Source organism: Archocentrus centrarchus, unplaced genomic scaffold (genome assembly GCF_007364275.1).
Source record: "Archocentrus centrarchus isolate MPI-CPG fArcCen1 unplaced genomic scaffold, fArcCen1 scaffold_38_ctg1, whole genome shotgun sequence".
NCBI lineage: Eukaryota > Metazoa > Chordata > Actinopteri > Cichliformes > Cichlidae > Archocentrus > Archocentrus centrarchus.
This window is the reverse complement of record NW_022060265.1, coordinates 108,222-128,179: the sequence shown is the minus strand read 5'-3', so window position 1 is coordinate 128,179 and position 19,958 is coordinate 108,222. Positions and strand designations below refer to the sequence as shown.

At 44.0% G+C, this 19,958-nt stretch overlaps 1 protein-coding gene across 1 annotated transcript in view; it reads left to right on the top strand.

The window, feature by feature from the left end:
• Positions 1 to 1,084: 1,084 nt before the first annotated feature.
• The window catches only part of LOC115776826 (zinc finger protein 638-like), a 28,233-nt gene continuing 9,359 nt past the window's right edge, over positions 1,085 to 19,958 (top strand). The window contains exons 1-13 of the mRNA XM_030724605.1: positions 1,085 to 1,203; positions 9,203 to 10,898; positions 13,277 to 13,338; positions 14,243 to 14,272; positions 14,790 to 14,986; positions 15,800 to 15,916; positions 16,235 to 16,401; positions 17,048 to 17,260; positions 17,420 to 17,518; positions 18,861 to 18,898; positions 18,981 to 19,027; positions 19,365 to 19,396; positions 19,494 to 19,613. Coding sequence (XP_030580465.1) covers positions 9,552 to 10,898; positions 13,277 to 13,338; positions 14,243 to 14,272; positions 14,790 to 14,986; positions 15,800 to 15,916; positions 16,235 to 16,401; positions 17,048 to 17,260; positions 17,420 to 17,518; positions 18,861 to 18,898; positions 18,981 to 19,027; positions 19,365 to 19,396; positions 19,494 to 19,613 — 2,469 coding nt within the window. The 5' untranslated portion in view covers positions 1,085 to 1,203; positions 9,203 to 9,551. The remainder of the gene's footprint in view (positions 1,204 to 9,202; positions 10,899 to 13,276; positions 13,339 to 14,242; positions 14,273 to 14,789; positions 14,987 to 15,799; positions 15,917 to 16,234; positions 16,402 to 17,047; positions 17,261 to 17,419; positions 17,519 to 18,860; positions 18,899 to 18,980; positions 19,028 to 19,364; positions 19,397 to 19,493; positions 19,614 to 19,958) is intronic.

Here is a 19,958-nt window from a genome sequence, read left to right as displayed (position 1 = left end):
TTGCAACAGGCTTGTGAGGATTTTAGAGATAAATGAAAAGTTGGATCTGCGATTAGCTTTAAAAATAGCTCAAATGTAGGATTTCTAACACAGTGAGCAGGTTTAAGTACATCAAACTTGAAAGCCTGTGGTGCAGAGCATGTTCATAAAGACAAACTGAAGAGAGAGAAATACACACAAGACCAAAGCCGGGGTTTCTGTACAGTCTTTATATCAGTGAACATAAACCTGGGACCGCTCCTCTGCTAATAATGAAAAATGTGTCAGGGAACCATTAAATGGAAGCGAGGATGTGTTTTCTGAGCTTAGTGCAGTACCACTGCCCTTATTAACTTCTTCATGATTTCCAGTAGCAACATCCCAGCAGCTGTGTTCTCAGTATGACCCCAACCAGCTGAGGACCACATTGGTGTCTGTGGCTCAGGAGGTAGAGCGGGTCATCAACTAATTGGAAGGTTGGTGGTTTGATCCCTGGCTGCCTCAGACTGAACTTCAAGTTGCTCCCAGTGGGATTGTGTGTTAGATAGAAAGCCCTTGAATATGAGTATGAGTATGAATATGGGTGAATGACTCATGCTGTGCTCACGTAGAGTGGAAAAGCACTATATAAGAACCAGCCCATAGCTGTCACAGGCCTCGGCCATTGCCTACTCATTGTTTTCCACCCCCACAATTCTGCAGGGTTACTAGATGCATCTAAGGCCAACATACAACAGCCTGTGAGAGATGATCCATCTCTTGACTCAGTTAATAATAATTTAAGCTCTAGTGTGAAAGAGTGAGGGTTGTGTGCTAGTGAAGAAGAAGAAAAGTAAGTGGAGTCCAGTTTGTGAGTGATGAATGTTTCCCTCACCTCCTCCATCATGCTAGTTGCTGAGAGCTGCTTTAACAGGTGGACCTGATTCAGGACCTCACTGTGCCTTAACGCTCTGAATGACGCATTTCGGTTTATCAACAAAAATATTTCCGAGGAAAATGCTTAGTTTTTGTTGATTCTGGCAACAGAGATTTAATACAATGCACGTGACTCACCACTGGAAATGTTTTCTTAAATAAGATCAGTGGACAGACTGCTTTTATTGTGAAAAACCCGGGCGGAAGTGTTTCCTGTTGCTGCGGATGGCGGAACGCAGGTCAATAATATCGGAGTGAAAACGATTTGGGGTTTTCCACCGAAGGATCAACGTCCGCTCGCTGTGAAAGGTATTTATGAGACGTGCTCTGGAAATCGGACCGTGACTTTTGCGCGTAGCGTGATTGTTCCACAGTAGCGAACGTTAGCTGGTGTGGTAGAGGTAAAGCCACAGTAGCTAAAATGGCTGTTTAGGGAGAGCCAGCATTTCCCGGTTTGCAGCATCATGTGTCTGAATAAATACAGCGTTCAGTTCACCGCACTGTAGGCTGCCGTGTGCGGTTTATGGACTCTACACCGGTGTGTAAGCGTTTACCGTCGAGTGTGAAGCGGGTAATGGAGCACGCTCCGCGGTGCAGGCCCTGCATCGTGAGCGGATTGCTACGCACCACGCAGCGGGGCTCGTGGAAAACACACGCAGACCCTCTCGGGGTTGTGTGAAAATCAACTCCACGACTACAAGAACGACACCTGAGGGTACGTCCTACACACGGTGCTATGCTGGCACCTGAAATCACCTTTCCTGCTGCCATTGAGCGTGTCCGCAGGTTCGGTACCTGAGACGTAGTTTCACTTTCACTCCACGGTTAGTGTCAGTGCTGCGGGGAAGAACGAGGCGGGATCCCGTCCCAGATATTTATTTCATTTCCAGCCGCAGTCTGTATTAGTGGAACCGGCAGGACTGGCGTCAGCATGTGGATATGAATGTTACACACCTGACTTTACTCTCACCTGAGCCTATGTATCCCTCACCTTATCGTGCCTTCACAGCTGCCTTTATTTTTCGGGTTAAAACATGATGGTGAACGTCATCTTACAGGAGGCTTTCTCCCCTCAGAGAACACGTGTGTGGATGAGCTAGAACTGAAGCTCGCAGCAGGAAGGTGAACATAGCAGGAATACGTTAATGTGCAAAATTCAGAAACTCACTTTGACGCTGTCACACCACAGAGATTATGATCCAGGGCGCACACAGAAAGCTCATCATTCTCTTTGTAAATGCTGGCAGGTTTCTAACATACATACAGCACACCTGAGTCACGGCTTACTTTCTGCCTGTTACACTGACACTCAGAACCCAAAAGATCGATCAAGACTCAGTGAAGAACTGCTGCCTCACAGCTAGGATGACATCTGCAAGGCCTGGGTTCGATTCCACCTCGGCCCAGACTGCTCTGAGTGTTGCATGTTCTCCCCGTGTCTGCGTGGGCTTCCTCCCATAGTCCAAAGACATGCAGTTACTGGGGTTAGATTAGTTGTCACTCTAAATTGTCCACAGGTGTGAATGGTTGTCTGCCTCACTGTGTTAGTGACAGGCTGATGACCTGTACAGGTGTACCCTGCCTCTCGCCCTGTGACAGCTGGGATAGGCTCCAGCCCCCCCGCGACCCTGAACAGGATGAGTGGAGGAGAATGGATGGATGGAAGAACTAATAAACAACAGTGATCATGGCATTAGCACAGTTATGAATATCCATCCTTTATACATTTAGTCCTTATCTAACAGAGATCCATGATGTTTACCAAACAGACCAGGCGTGGACGTCTGTCCCCACGAGGCTTGATATGATACTACAATGTCAAACTGTTTCCCGACATTCAGGAGTGGACTCTGATACAGTGGAGGGTGCAGGCAATAGCCAAAAAACAGTATTTTTTCAGAAAGAGTAGAGCAGTACCAATAGTAACATCAATCACAGTGCTGTTTTTACGATGTCTTATGACATGTGTACCGTGCAGAAGTCTTCAGACACTGAAAAATGAACGGCACTTTTCTGGGTTCATAATTTGATCGGTTTTGCGCTGCCTGAAGTGCTGGATCATCAGAGACTGTTCATTACTGTAGCTGGTTTTAGGCCTGCCACTTCTTTCTTCACATGATTTAAAGATACAATGAACACTTTGGTCCAGTTTCCCATACAGGGATTTTGTCTAATCCTGGACTAAATACTTTTTCCTATTGTGGTCTTCATTGACTTTTTCCTTTTAGTCTAGGACCATGCTTAATCCATGACTGGGAAACCGGCTGTATGTGTTCAGATGTGCTAAGTTTTGAACTAGTAGCTCTTTGGAAATCACCTTGTTGTTTTTATGCCTGTTAAACTCTTTTGTTTGGCTTTTTTTAATAGATCCAGTTAAAGAAATATGATGAAATGTGTTTTGGTGACGGGCTGGAAGTAACAGAGTGCCTGATGATACAATTTAAAATGGATTCTCTGCTGTGTTCCTGCTACTCTGAAACGTGCTGAAGCAGTTTGTTCAGATATCGCGTGTGCTCCACAGCATTTGAAATATGTCTGACCTGTTATTGGTAAACAACCTCCTCCTGGCTATGAATTCCTCGGGGTCGTCCTTCAGCAGCCTGTACACTTGCTTTGCTTTTTTCTCGCCTCTGAACATTTGTGCACACACGAGCAGGCACGCCTGTGGTTGTTGTGGTGCCACAGTGAAGTGGGTCCTCACTGAAACACTTCTGAATACAGCCAGGCACGTTCTGGACGTAGGTTAGGCTGTTCACGCTCATCGCGGTACGTGAACATTTCATATCATAATGAAAATAAAGACCAGCTTTCTGTGTGAACCGGTATACCTCCCAGCTGTAGTTTGTCCCTTGAGGCAGGTTTTTTATACTGCAGTGATTCCTAACAAACAAAGTGACATTCCTCTGGAAATGGTCAGGTCCAAGGGCCCGACTGAGCAAAAAAGTCTGGCTAATTACTAATAGTTAAATGGCTAATGTTAACATGTGCACCAGCCAGGTTAACATTTATAATAAGTGTTTAATATTAATGGCTGTTTGCCTGCTGTTTGCCTGTCTGCAGCTGTGCTGTGTTAAGATCAGTGTTGTAGTCAAGACCACCTATCCCGAGACCGAGACGAGACCGAGACTTTTAGGGTCCAAGACCGAGTCAAGACCAAGACCAGTGCCGCTATATGACACAATAAAATGTGAAACATGATCAAAATCACTTCTCAAATTGATCTGAAAGATCCACATTCCCATAAAATCACCTAAATATTAAACACTCAGAGCTGAAATAAATATAACCATCTTTATTTAATACTCCTGGGTGACTTCCATCATTTCTCACAGAATTAAAACAATTATTCATAGTTCATCACAATAGTCTTAACTTTTCTCTGCCTTTCATAAACAATACATAAAGTTATGTTGTTTTAAATAGCGCACATTTTTATAAAGATTGTTGTTATTTCAAAACCACATAGCTAAATGTGGCAAAACAATCATCGAAAGTAAGAACCAAAGCTACAGGTTTCTCTCTTATACAGATTAAAGCTGCAGTATGTAACTTTATAAATCAGTTTTTTACATATTTTTTAAAACTGTCACCAGGTCAGGACAGTATGAGACCGATGATCTGTGAAAAAAATCAAGCTCCTCCACCTACTCACTGAATTGCTCCTAATCAAAAACAACCAGTCAGAGCCAGGATGAGGGTCAATCACTGTCAATCACTCCTCGTGTATGCTGCTCAATGTAGTTGTGTACGATACTTCAAGATTTGGTATCGATTCGATGCCGAGCGAATGCAGGGCCAGTGTCGCCGATACTGATGCCGATACTTTTTAATAATTACAAAGAATTTTGATGAAGTTTAACTGGTTTGAGATTTTTTTTTTTTCCTTTGGATCATTAATTAGTTAAAACCCAGGATAGAATTGGGCAAAGTTTATAGGTAAGTAGAAAATACTTTTTCAAAATAAAAGTTATTGTTCTGAAACAATAGAACATTAACAAAGCAATTTTACCCATATCTAGATTTTTTTTTCTTTCATAAATGAAATGTACAAAATCATCACTCAAGAACAAATGCAAACTTTTTTTCCAGGTAGATTGTTCAGAAAGTATAATACAAAATGTAATAAAAATGTCCCTTCATTCATTAATTTTCTAGATTTTTTTTCTTAAATAAACAGGCTGTACAAATTTAAATTTAAATTAGCTTTAAATGTTTCATAGCAAATTCCTTTTTTCCCAAGTAAAATATGTTATGTGTCACGTGACAGTATAACAAACCACTGTGGGGAGGGGAGGAGCAAAGTGCTCTGTGCTGTGACAGGAGCGACACTTAGACAGTCAGCTCGCATCTTTGATGAAACCGCAGCACTGCATACAGGAGAGAAACTGAAGCCAAAGTATCGATCTCATTATACTGATATTGATCAATACCAATACCAAAGTTGGTGTTAATATTATCAATAGTAGGATCGATCTGGTCACCATTAGCTCAATGTACTAATGGCGGAGAAACAGCTTACTTATCTGCTGTCACTGGTAGCCATGGTAACTTCAGGGTTCTAGCAAGAAATATTTTTCAGCCCAGCGCTAACGCTAATACTAATTAGTAAGCTAATGCTAACCACTAAATGCTGCTCCCACTTGTTAATTGAGTGATGGGACCTAAGATGTTACTGGAAAGCACCTCTGAAGCCTAGGCAGTGATCAGTCTTTGTGGACGTGTAGTTCCATTTCTTGAGGTGCATGTCAGGTTTGGTTCAGAGAGGATTTTCAGTTATGCACAAAGGATCAATGCAGAACTCTTAATCGGGCCTTATTAGATTGATAGTGATTATTTTTGCATATAATCCAGAAAAGTTACATTTATATATCAAGTATTTAATGTATCCCAGAGTGCCGTTTCCTTCCACTGTGTTTGCAGAAATCACATTAAAAAAAAAAACATACACAACAAAAACATAATCCAGATTTTTTTAACAATCAGCTGCTAAAAGCATTTCCTACATTTGAATATCAGCCACCATGTTGTGAGCATAAACGATCACGTTTTTAATGCAACAACAGGAAGTGACATCATCTTGCTGGGAACTGTAGTTTTTTATTCTTGAAGGCCTCTCTCAGCTCTACTGCTGCTGAAAACTAATGTTTGACTATGGCTTTCTGAATACAAGTAGGGCTGCAACTATCGATTATTTTAGTAATCAAGTATTCAATTGATTACTCCGTCAATTAACCAAGTAATTGGATAAGAAATAATTTTTCATTTTAACAATTCATCAGCATATTTTAACTTCCGTACTGCAGATGTTTCCCTGTGTGAAACAAACAGGGTGGATGGAGCAGCTACAAAGTTCTCTGTTCTTCATGTTGCTGATCAGGTGGTTGATGAAGGACCTCCAGCTGTTTCCCAGTAAAGGTTTTAAGGTGGTTACAGGAACAAGAGCTCCTTTCACTCCACCTGAGCTCACCGTTGCTACTTTTCCACCACCGAGGTGCCGGTGCTCGTGCCAGTACTGGTGCTGGTTTCAATGAACCAGCGAAACACGCGCTTCGTGAACTGCTCCTTTACATAATGAGTGTGGGAGAACACGCTCTCCTTTCTCGTGCTGCAAATACGTTTTACGGTCCAAACCAAACTCCTGCAGCATCTGTGTGCAGCACAGAGGGAAACACAGACAGCGATTAGAGCAAGACGACAAGTACGCACTTTGTGTCAACAAATTTCTGTCCAGGATTTTTAATAATCGGATTGAGTTACTCTGAGAATCGTTGCAGCCCTAAAATTTGCATTAAATTTTCAGTTTGTATATCTAAATACATGAAGGTTGGTATTTACCTTTCATGCTGGGATTTTTTTATTGAACAGGAAGCCTGAAATTTTCCTTTGATCTTTTCCCTCTTATTTCTTGCATTCATACCGGTTGTAATTTTAATTTCCGTACTACGGTGACCCACGAAATCAGGCGCACACATGACCATAGTGAGATCAAACGTGCACACTGTGAGTGAAACTGTCCGTGCTCTGTGGTAGATTGCAAACTGCGGTGAAATGATACAGGCGTAAGCAGCGATAATAGCAGCGACCTAGCCGGGGCGGAGTCTGCGAGGTGCTCCTTTGAGAGGCAGAGGAGCGCAATCTTTGTTGGATTTGAATCAGTACGTTTTGCATCCAATAAAAGCAATGATCGAGACCGAGACCATCAAAAAGCGGTCTCGAGACCAAGACCGATCTCGAGTACTACAGCACTAGTTAAGATATCAGTACTGCTGTACACGAGTATCTAATTCAATAGTAACTTTTACTGTCAGTTGGTATTTGAGTATCTTTTTTAATGAGCCTAGCCTACATTGATTAAATTTATAATTATACAACATTAAAAATGAGTTGTTTTTTGTTGTTTTTAACATCAATATAAAATTTGAGATGGGTTGTCTTTAAAAAAGGAACAATTTAATTGATGTTATGGCCCAGATTTACTTTGTCATTTGCTGCATTAATCAATTTGAATCAAATTTCTCAACAAAACTTGAGATTGATTTTCAATTTTTCTGTCTCACACACAAAAATAATTGTGTACAACAAAGTATATTCGTGTGTCACATGCTGTACACATGTTCAGTTTAGGGCTGGGCGATATGGACCAAAAATAATATCTCAATATTTTTTAGCTGAATGGCGATATACGATATATTTTTTTCTTTCCAAAGGTATAAACAGAAAGGCACTTCTTAGTCAAAGCTACATGTCCCAAATGTCACACAGACATTTTTATTAACATTCAGCTGTTGGGACATTTAAATAATAATGCTCCTCAAATACATTAATGTTTTTTTCCTCTATAAAAGACTCACAGCTGTGCTATTAAAATGTAAATGGAAAAGATGGAGAGCAAAAACAGCAAAAGGCTGACTTATTCTTTACAAAGCCAGTCTGGTGAAGTCTACTTCACTGGAAAGTACTTCCTCCTGTGTGTACCTCTGTATGTCTAGTACTGTGACAGACAGAACACAACTCCATCTGCAGGATTTTAGCCAGCTCAGTATCACAGCAACGGGCCCACCCGCTCAATGCAGCGTCTGCAAGCACACGTAAAAGACCCACTTCCACTATTAAGGTCACGTGACTTACGGTGCAAACCAACTTCTGCTGCGTTTGGCGGCGCTCTCTTACCTGCAGCCAGGGACTCTTGGGCGATGCCAAAGCGTATGAACGGATGCAGTATGAAGGCTGTATGTACACAAAACAGTGGAGGATTTCAGGTTTCCAAAACTCGCCAACCTCACCGGAAAAAGTCCTTAAAATTGTCGCTAGTCACTTTTGGGGGAAAAAGTCACCAGCGGGGTCTGAAAAGCCGCTAAACCCAGCAACAAAGTCACTAAGTTGGCAACACTGCCATGCGGTCGCTCCCTGCATGATTAATGGGTGAAGTGGAGAGAGGCGGGGCAGTGAAGCTGTGCACAGACAAACTGGGAGAAGAGAAAGATGAACTGGTGGAGCTTTAAGTATGATTGTAAAGCGACATAGACTACATCGATATAAACGCTAGTCTCATCTTATACCGCGTATGAAAATATATCGATATTTTTTAAAAACTTGATGTATCGCCCAGCCCTAGCTCAGTTTATAAAACCAAACTGTTACATCTTCTTCAGAGGAGCATAGAAAGCTTTGCATCTCTGTAGTACTTCTTGTAGTCATGCAGACCATGTGAAGTACTTATATTCTGTGTGTTCATGTTAAATCTGTTTGAAGGTAAGGTAAGTGTTACTCATGGTTTCTAAATGTCAGGTGGGCTAGGTTTGGGGGGTAAAAACTGCCAAATTGCACTATGTTAAAAATGCATAGCAGGCTAATATTTGGTGCTTTGGGTGCTTCCTCCTGAAGGAAGGAACGTCCGTCTGAGAGGAAGCTCACTGCGGACACTACAAAACTGCCAAATATGCCTTATAATTACCATATTTATGCACACCCCCCCCTTTCTGTCAGGCCCAAAAGGTTAGAGCAGAGAAATGAGGTCTCGTTGGGCCATTTCGTTGCTATTTGCTGTTCAGTTTTTTCATTCTCATTGTTAACTGTTTTTGCATAATGTGGCTTTGCTTTTCCTTGATGAAGGAAAAGCAGGATGGGCGGACCTCAGAGCTGACCACATTTCTGTACGTTTTAAAGGAGATGCCACAAACTGTGAGGACTGACCAACTTGTTAAAAAGTGCTCGGCGGACAAAAGGAAGACTTCATTTAAAAATGATTTTGGAGTAAAAAATGAAATCTCGTTTATTTGTAATAGTATATTTCTGCTTTCCACCTCAGCCTCGCTGTGTGCACAGGCAGTAATTCACATCTTGCTCCCACCCTTCCTACTGCAACATTCTCCATCACCGGCGGCACCAGAGGGACCCATTTTATATTTGGACCCGTGGCCGGTCCTGCTGCAGTGACAGCTCTCCGATGGGCCCAGATTGAAGCTGAGGCACAGATTGCTCTCCAGCAGCTTGCTGCTTTAGCGACCGTCACTGTTGGCAGCCAACAGCACAACAACTGGCTTGCGGCAGCGTTACCTCCTCACCTGGCCCTCCTGACTCTTTTCAATAGATATCAGGCTGTGGGGTACACGAGCTGTAAAACCTACAGAGCTACACGGCCTTGTCTGTCTGCTGCCATGTATCACCAACACCCCCCGTCACAGGGCTCACAGCCATTTTCTAATGGGCCCAGGCCACCACCTCGCCAGCAACCTCCAAATCAGCATCAAACTCGCTCTGCTATGCAGGTGATGGGTTTTCAGTTTCCTCGCCCGACCCAACTGCCAGATGAGCTCGAGTCTGCACTGGCAATTCGTGGTGCCAGGGACATGGACCACCGTCAGATTGATCACGTGAACCGACTAAATCCACACCATACCCAAGGTCCTGGGATCGGTCAACACGGAAGCTTTAGCTCTAGCCCATTATCCCTCCCCACTGAAAATCAGCCTGGCAACCAGCAGGGAATAGACTGGTCAAGCTACCAACCTCCAACTAAACTGTTTGCTGGTCCTCCACCTACTACTAGTCACCAGTCACAACAACACCAAGGGCCACAACAGCCTCAGAGCAGCCAAATTGGAGCAAGACTCCCAAATTGGATTCCCTCTGTAAGTGAATCACCTTTGACCCAAGCTCAGCATACCCATGGTGGCAGTGGGGAGGGTCAGAGTTTATACACACCAGAGAGTGCAGGAAGCATCTTGGCTAGCTTTGGACTTTCAAACGAGGACTTGGAAGTCCTGAGTCACTACCCCGATGATCAGCTAACCCCAGATACTTTACCGTTTATACTCCGTGACATCCAGATCAACAAGTCAGGCAAACAGAAGACTGTGGCTCCCACTTCCTCATCGTCATTTTCACACAGCACCCATGATATGCTACTGCCTCCTTCCTGCTCTTCTCCACTGGCACATTCACAGTCCCCAGAAGTGCCCAGCCTTCTTACTGTTACGCAGACAGCCGGTAAAGTCATTGACTATGGGCACGCCAGTCGAACAAAGGACGACAGTAGTAACATGGAGACATTCAAAAGAGAGCCTCTGTCCAGTGAACGGACAGTTAAAATGTACCCAGCCTTGTCATCTTCTTCATCAGCGTCAAAAATGGATAAAACTGAAAGGCGGCAGGTTCATTTGGAACACACTGAATCAAGCAAGCATGGAGACAGTGACTATCGCAGGGCAAACAGCATCCAGCGCAAGAGCAGTCATTCACCGGGGAAACAATTTTCACCATCACCCAAATCTCGTGATCTAGACCGAGACTACAGGCGTGACCGGACCAAGCAAAGGTCGTCATCTGAAACAAGGAGCGAGGCTTCTTCAAGACGGTCTCTGTCCTCTTCATGTGGCTCAAAACCACACATCAGCAGCAAGAAGTTACCTACGCCCACCATGATAAATGATTTCTCAGCTGTGTCTCCAAAGGTGTATCCCCATACCTGCTCCCTATGCCACATACTGTGTGACCAGGAAAAGGTGAGTGCCATCGTGAATGCCCTTGTACCAGTGTCCAACAGTTTTCCTAAAAGAATATCTCCACAGTAGTCTTCACCAGACAGTTGTCAAGATGTTATTGTCTTTTTGAGGATAGTTTTTCCCACATACAGAGATCAGTTTTTATTCATGAATGTTAATTTCAAAAGAATTAATCAAGACATTTATTATCCATATTTTAACAGCTATACATGGCTGACACCATTTTAAGCTGTAGTCATAGCTGAAGGGCCTTCACATGTTGCTAACATAGCAAAAGAAGCAGAGTGGAGTTAATAACATTAGGACTTAACAACAGTGGTTTTCCTTCAGCCCTAAAGAAGGCAGCGCAGTCATAAAAATGGGGATTCCTGTGGGACAGACCGAACACAGTGTTGCCACTTCCTTGAACTCATTCTTCTGATTGGCTGACTTTTAGTCGACTATTTGGTGACAGGCAAAAACACGAATGATGGCAAAGCCCTGTGAAGGACCGTGATAGTAAAGCAAAATTGCAGCGCATTCCCTAATAGATACCATTTTGATTGGTACTTGAAAACAGGGGTCTCAAACTACCTGGGGGCCACTGCTTGCTCTGTCATCTCAGTGGAGGGCCACTGTTTGTTCTTTATATATTTTTATATATATATAAAAAATATGCTGACTGCGGTGCTCTGATTGGTCACATCTATTCAGAAAAATCGAACTTGATCCAAAAAACTAAATGCCCAAATTCGTCCTGTGAAATGCCGCGGTTGGTGTGAACGGCTGCATTAAGTACAGACGATTGAGAGAAACATTCACACAAAATTTACCGTCTGGTGTGCAAAGGCCTGAACAGGCGCGGGAACCAGTGAAGATTGTGGGTTTAATTTTAGCAGTAACCAAAACAAGCATCATGACACACGTCAAGAGTGAGTCATAGACGATGTAACGAGAGAATCCGCCCATTTTTCAAAGTAAAATGTCGTTTAGACTCATAACAAATAAAACAAAAATAATGTAATTTATCCTTTGAGTGCAGCCTGGTACCAAACGACCTACGAACTGTTACCCGGGGACCTCTGATTTTAATTACATGAAAAATGGTTGTTTTAATTGGAATGGAAAACAACATTTTAAAAAGTAATTTAAAGGGCCAGGTTCTGTTATACTTTTGGCACAAATTCACAGGCCGGGAGCAGGGGTGGGCTGGAAGTGGGGCGCGGGCCAGGAGTTTGAGACCCCTGCATTAGAGGTGGTGGTTGACGTGTCCGACCACTGCTGCTCATCCTTTGGGCTCTTCTGAGGAGACAGCTGTCTGGTGAAGTAAAATGACTTGAGTTTGGAATTAAAGGTTTCCCACTGCGATCATGTGTTTCTTAACTGAAATGTGTCCCTGCACAAACTCTAAAAAGCCATTACCATAAGATTAGGAAACCTTTAATTTATCCAGTATCCCAACATGTAAGAAACCTGTCTGAAATTACAATTAAATGGACAATGAAATAAAACTCCATCCATGTTGACACGATCCTGATGATCTCCTAATCCTGCTGTTTTCCTCCTGGTTTTCACTGAAATGTGTTGAATTGGCTCTGAGTTGTTTCATATGGAGTGAAATCACTGAAAACAGGATACTTTTAGTTTTTACTGCACTTTCTTACGCTGAATAAATCTTTTTAAAAGCTCCCCAAAGGATTACTCCAGGACAGTGAGAGGATGCTTAAAGCTGAGCAGTAACTCCTGTAAAATAAACTGCTGTTCTCTGTGCCCCCCCACTCTGGCTTTGCAGTGGGGTTTCCATCAGATGCTGTTTTCATTGAAATACTTGAGTTTCAAATTTGTTTTGCATTCTGATCAGTGTCTGTAATTACTAATGATTAGGTTTGTAATTACTCATAGTTTCGAGCAAGAGTCCTAATTGTTAAACTCTGGGCTGAAGAGAGACAAAAACTATTTTCAGTGTCTCACAGTTTTGTTTCTCTTAACGCTCTGTGAAGGTATTCTTCTCTGAACAGACCTTTTAAAAACTGGAACATATTAATGTTTTATTTTTGCCAAATGTGTCTAAACGTGTCCTACATCACAGGACGTAACGGCACAGGAAACACATTTGTCCTTTTGTTGACCTTGGATTGTCGGATCAACATTTTCTGTGCCGGCAATGAAAATTTAGGCATGTGAAAATGAGAAATTACACTTCAGATAGTTCAAAGTGAGCTGAGAGCAGACCAGTGCAGCCAGCAAACAAATGATGGGACTTCTGCCAGCGTCTGTGACTGATGCACCGACTGAGTCGAGGGTTTCCAAACTGTGCCACGTCCTTTTCTCTGCACTCACAGTAACAGCAGTAACCTTCTGTGTGACTCTATATGAAGCTTCTCTCTCTGTTTTTGCAGGACTGGGTTGAACATGTTAACACTGTCAACCACACGGCTGCCTGCAGGGACCTGCGCAACAGGTGAGACCATTTCAGTGTGCTGCTGAAGCCTCTGGCCTGCAGTCCTGCTGCAGTTCCAGTAATGACCTGTGCCTTTTATTTTGGCTGTGCACTCAATCAGGCTTATTGACTTGGCATTGCATTTGTCATATCTGTATCATCTGCACTGTAAGACTTCACTGTCGTCATGCAGGTTTCCATTAGCACTAACTGTGCACAGTATTATTTTCCATGCATGATGCCACAGACAAGACCAGAGCCTCCGTCACCATGTGTGAAACCATTCACTGACAGCAGTGGTTTGTTCTGTGGTGTGCACCACTTTAGATGTCAGAGTTCACACCAAATTTCCCAATAATTGTTTAACAAAGACTCCAGGTTGAATTTTAGTGAAATAAGGATCAGCAGCTTTTCCACAGACTCGTGTGTATTTGTAGCAGAGGGATGAAAATAAAACTGAAGGGAATTAATTAAATATTTTGCTTGCCGGTTTCTTTGTGACAAATAAATATGGAAGGGATACATTAACTGATTAACACCAGCTTGGCTTTCACGTTAAGGGACAGCCGTTTGTAGATTCTGCATCATGAATTTAAGATGCTACATGGATCGTGCTCTAAATCCCTCCGGCTGCCTGCAGGGGGCAGTGTCCTGCTGTTAGAGAACCACAGAGTTATTTTAAATGAAGATCTTCCAGGCTGCTGGAGATATTTCCTCAGGATGTGATAGCGTTATCATATCCTGAGGAAAAGTCGCAGAGTCCTTTTATAGATTCGTGACTTTGCTGATAAGCCGCTCCTTTCAGCTGCCTGCTACTATAATCTAATATCAGTGAAAACAGAGGCTTTGTGTGTGCTTTGTAAGTCGCAGTGTTGTAGAAGATGGTGAATAGTATACTAACAGGTGTTTGTGTGTTTCTCTGAAGGTACCCTGACTGGAAACCAAATCTGCCAAGGTCAGTTGGTCTCATGTTTCCAATAATCTGTTTTTAGCTGTGATCAGCAGTGTGGGAGGCCCTGCTGCCAGATGACCCAAACATTTCACATAACTCCATAGTGTCACCGAGCAGTGTTGTTACTTATTAATATCAGATGAGAGTAGAAGTAAAGTAATGTTCAGTTTGCTTGGGTAGCACGTGCCTTTGTTGCTCACTGTGGGCACAGACACATGAACACCTTTGAATGTTTGGACAGCATTTAATAAGAAATCTCAGAGAAACTTCCAGCAGTTGTGGAGTCCCAGCTCTCACAGAAAAGTCAGACATGATGTTTGTGCACGATGAACCTGCAGCTGACGCGTGCCTGGGGCCCATCAGAGCCCTAAAACAGCACGAAGCAGAAACAGAGGCCCTTTTTTTGGTACAGAGAGCTCACTGAAAGGGGGGGTAACTCCAGAATCAAGAATCAAGAATGCCTTTATTAGTCCCACAAATGGGGAAATCTCCATTCCAGTTTGATGTGTCTCTCTTTTAGTCGGAGTGGACGATATGGCAGTCGGGCTCTGTGGGATCCCAAGGATCACTCTCCATCCCATTCCATATCTCAGTCCCACTCTCACTCTCGCTCTCCAAGTCCTCCTCCAAGGAAACGTCGGGTGGACGGCCGCTCCTACAGGCCCCAGAAGAGACCTGATTCCCCCCACTGTCACCCACGGCACCAGCCTGACACAGGTACAGCACTCTGAGGGGAACACGATGTGCACCGCTTACAGTGTGTAATCCAAAGTACACTCCTGTGTGGCCTCAGTTTCTGTGTCAGATTATAGAACTGAAAAGCTAACTTCATGTTTATTACATCAGAGACGAGCCCCACAGCAGGAACTCAGTAACAGAACAGTGCACATTTCAGACACACACACACACACACACACACACACACACACACACACTCAGACAGCACCTTATCTAACATTCCCACTCATGGATACGTCACAGCTAATTCAGGTCTAGCCTTCCAGTTAGCAGACACCCACGCTGTGGTACTATGGCTTAATCTGTGACCTCTTAACTGTGTGTGTGTGTGTGTGTGTGTGTGTGTGTGTGTGTGTGTGTGTGTGTTGTTCCCTGGGCTTTGTGTGTCTCTTCCCTTCAGTTTTCAGTTCTTTTCACAAGAAGCTGTGATGCCAGCATGCACAGACAGTTAAAAGGTCCAGAGTTGTGGTGTTCTGCAGTAATTTTATGAGTTGTGTTTTATCGATGCTGCGGCTGCACTCAGTTTGGGCCCGGCAGCCTCTCAGGCTGAGAAAGCTCTGATGGAAACCCCAGCTTCCTGATTCTGATCGCGTCTTTAAATGTGGGTCATGGTGTTCTGCCCGTCACGTGTTAGAGACAGGCACCCAGCCCTTCCTGCATCTGCAGATGTACCACCACACTGTAGGTTTAAAACGAGGCCTTTGCTCTGCACCTCTGTTCAGATCAGGAAAACACACTGTGCTTATTATATACACAGTTGTAAGCTCAGTGATCTTCATTTGTTCCCTTTAGAACGCAGGGATCAGTTTGAGCACCCCCGCTCTGGCTCACACAGTCCCTCTCATTTGCCCCGAGCCTCCTCGTCCTCCAGAGAGTACTGGACCGCGAGGAGGGGCAGAGTTTCAGCAGGTCAGTGGGCCTGTGTGGGTTTGTTTGCTCAGCCTAAAACACGGTGAGGGCTCCCTCACCTTTGAACATCGTACTTGTCTGAGCACTATGAGTGTTTCCATGTACATTAGTATGATTGTGATGTTGTACAGCTTTGTGTGAGTGTGTGCAGATGAAAAGCAGCTCATTGTTTGGTGCGGCTCCATCCCACAGCTTTAAAAGCCTTCTACACTGGAAGCTTGATATCATGCATTTAGTAGCTTTTAATAATGAAACTGTACTTTTCCAGATGTTTATAACATTTCCCGGCCTCTCTCTTTGTTTCTGACTCACGTCCAGCGAGTTTTTCCCGCAGCGCTGTGAAGCGTCCAAACAAATACTCCACTGACAAGAGCCGAGATCTGTCCGCATCCACCGGGGGTCACAGATCCAAACACGGATCATCCCGGCCCTCCGCCAAGACTCTTAAGTCTGTGCCAAAGCCTGGAACCAAGACTGCCAAGATGGTAGGAGGCAGAGCCACGCCGCCTTTATTCATGCTGTTTATTTTAGCTGTGATCTGACCTCAGGCCACAGGTTCATATCAGTAACTACGTGGAAGAATGGGTGTTGGGTAAATATTAAGATCATAAAAAATTTGGGCACCCTTCCTCATATGAACGGGTGAGTGTGTTTCTGATCCAGAACTTATCTGGGCTCATGGGAAAAGACTATTGTGGAGCGTCACCACCTGCTGTGCGGTGGTGACGCTCACTGAGGTCGACTTAATGAGAGAAGAAGCTTTCGGTGTCAGACTTTAACACTCAGAGCCGCCATTAAAGGTTTGGGGGGGGGGGGCTGCAGGAAACATCCACCTGCAGCAGGTGGTCATGGCGCGGGGCAGCAGTGTGGATGATGTCACCACAGCTGGATCTGTTGAAGTGTCAGTGCTTCAGAGGAAATGATCAAATATTAGCAGCATTGTCAGCATTACTGTTAAAATCCTGCTGCACAGTAATATGAGTCCATCAGGAGATGCTGTGATGGGTTTGAACAAACATGCAGAGTTGAAGGCTTTAATCTGAGAACGTCTCTCCTTCATTCATTTATTGGTGACATCACTCAGCCTCGCCCTCATCTCACCCTCATGCTGTTGCTGTTCCTCTTTTAAAGTCTGCCAAACCTCCACCCCCCAAGAAGAAGAAGAAAATGGTGACTCCACCCTCGCAGGACTCGTCTGTTGCAGATCGTCTGGTTTATCTGACGGGCATCCCAGAGGACGCCTCGGAGCAAGAGGTCACCGATTTGGTTGGGTCCTTCGGAAAGATCAATAATGTGATCCTCATGCCGTCCTGTGAGGAGAGCGAGAAGGGCCAAGGACAGAAGGTGGGGTTAAAGTTTAACATCAGGGTCACTTTATTTATGGACTTCATCTGTTTTTGTTTGTTTGAACAAATGATGCAACACTGGATAAACATAGCAGCTCCAGTGTGTGTGTGTGTGAGTGTGTGTGTGTGAGCTCACTGTGTGTGTCTGCTGTCACAGGCTTCTGTATGTATGCTGAAGCCTGAAGATGCCCAGGCTCTCGCATCCTCCACTGACCTCTCCATCAGAGACCAGCAGATCACAGCTGCAGTAGCAAAGGTACATGCATATGTGAGAGCATATTAATATTTTTATCATTTTAAGTTTCATAAAGGCTCATATTTCCTGGGGATCAATAAAGTCTCTGTCTGTCTGGTTTCATCTAAATGATTTCTGTGCATTAAATGGAAGTGAGTGTAACTGAGTCACGTTTGTAACTCAATGACTGTGCTTGCAATAATAGTGAAGTACATTTAATTTTTCATAATCTGAATGCAAGTTACAGCATGTAGACCCCAGCAGGGTTAAAGTAATAACAGAAATTTAGTTTGAAATCACTCACAAGTATGCATAGTTTATGTATATTAATGTATTTATTTATATAAAAACAGGAGGTGGTTGGTTTGACATTCCTCTGACCTACATTTACTGCTCTTGTATTGACGTTTGTGTCCCAGTGAGGTGCATATTGGCATCAGCACTTTACATGTGACTGAGTAGTTTCAGTAAGTTATAGTTGTTTATGTTTATGAATCTAATTTTAAAGGAAATCCATCACTTTCTCTTACATTTTGTTGGGGGGGGGGGCATGGGATTTTTGGTTTTCTCAAGTGGGCCTCAGCACTCGTCTCTTTGGGAACCACTGCTCTATGACCTATACACACGACTGTGCCCCCGCCAGTCTAACATCATAGTCAGATTTTCAGATGATGTGATGATGGTGGGTCTCATTTCCTGCGGTGATGACACAGAGTGCAGGGAAGAGGTCCAGAGTCTGGGAGGCAAACAACCTTCTGCTGAGCACCAGCAGTGGACTGGAGGAAGAAGAGTGGCCCACGCCCCACTGCAGAGAGGCCGTGTCTGTGTGGAGAAAGTCCCCTCTTTCAAGTTTCTTGGCTGACAACCTAACTTGTTCTACCAACACACCAGTGGTGGTCGGCGAGGCTCAGCGGAGGCTCCACTTTTAAAAAAATGCCGGAAAAACTGCAGAGAAAATAAAGAGCTGCCCCATGCACCCCCCCCAGGGGACACGGCAAACTCCTGTGGGTTCAATGGTGAATGGACTGGTTCTTTCTATAGTGCTTTTCTATTTTCTACTCTACTTTGAGCACTCAAAGGGCTTTATAATAGGGCTATGAAGATCCTGGGTGATCCAGCTCACCCCCAGTCGAGAGAAGATACAGGGCCCTGAAGAGCCGGAGAAATCTGCTCAGAGATGCTTTGTTTCCGGGGCTGTTAGGCTGCTGAACAATCAACCTCTGGAAACTGTAAATAAGTGTGGAGTTGACCTACCCACCTGCAGCTTGTTAACAGGAAGATGAGACTATGCTAAAATGAGTGTGAATGATTTCCAGCTATGGATTCATAAAGTTCTTAAACTGTTTGTCCTTCCTTCTTACAGAGACCTGAAGGGGAACAGTGTCCTGATCCGAGCGGCAGGTTTGTCACAGCCATTAATGATTTTACATTTCTAACCCTGTTATTTCTTCTTCATGTAACTTGTAACTTTCTTCATCCACAGCAGACCTTCAGTGGGACACGGCAAAGGTGCAGCTGACAAGGACACAGGTAGGAAACATCTGGAGTACCAGCAGGAACGTGAGCCAGTGCTTGGGCCTCTGTTAGTCTATTAGAAACACTGATGGTGAATGGACCGTCACACACATCGTCATTCACACACATCAGTATCTCGTCCGAGGATACTGGAGCCACACCGCGTGATCCGAAGTCTCACTGAACAGAAACCCAACAGTGTGACCTCCACTGAGGTCTCTGGTGTCGGTCCAGATGAATGAAACTGAGATGTACAGAACATGCATCTGATCTGCTACGATTATCTGAAGGCTCAGCCGCGTTTATGAGCTCATGTTGTGTGTTTCTCCTCCCCCATGACTCCCGACTGCAGAGGGTGATGCTAACCAGAAGACTTCAAATGAGGTGCGTGATCCGTACACTAATTCTTAGTCCATTGGACGTATCAGAGTGTCTCATTATTGAGACATTTCCTCATTAAAAACTGTGTTGTCTCACACAGAAGGGCAGGCTGTTGATCACAGGACTCCCTGAGAGTGGCTGGTCAGAGTGTGACATCATTAACTTGATCCAGCCTTTTGGGACTCCCTCTGACATCATCCTGGCAACGCAAATGGGAAGGGTTAGTACATGTGATCTGAAGCTTTCGTTCTCTGTAATACACGAGAAAATAGTGATGGAAGTGCTCATCAGGTTCCTGTGGCTCACTGAGAAGTCTGAAATTAGCACGAAGAAATTGAAGGTCCTGAAATGTCTTCTCTTTCCCACAAATTTGCTTTAGTTATTACATTTGTGCGTATGACTGATCAAAATGCTGTTTTTGGTCATTATTTTAGGATTCTGCTGTTATTGCACTGATGAATAATTCTCTATCCAAACTTGGATGATGTCCGTGTTCTTTTTGGAACAGCGCTCCAGTCTAATGGGCTCGACACACGGGGAGCGACAAACGACAGCGACGAATGGG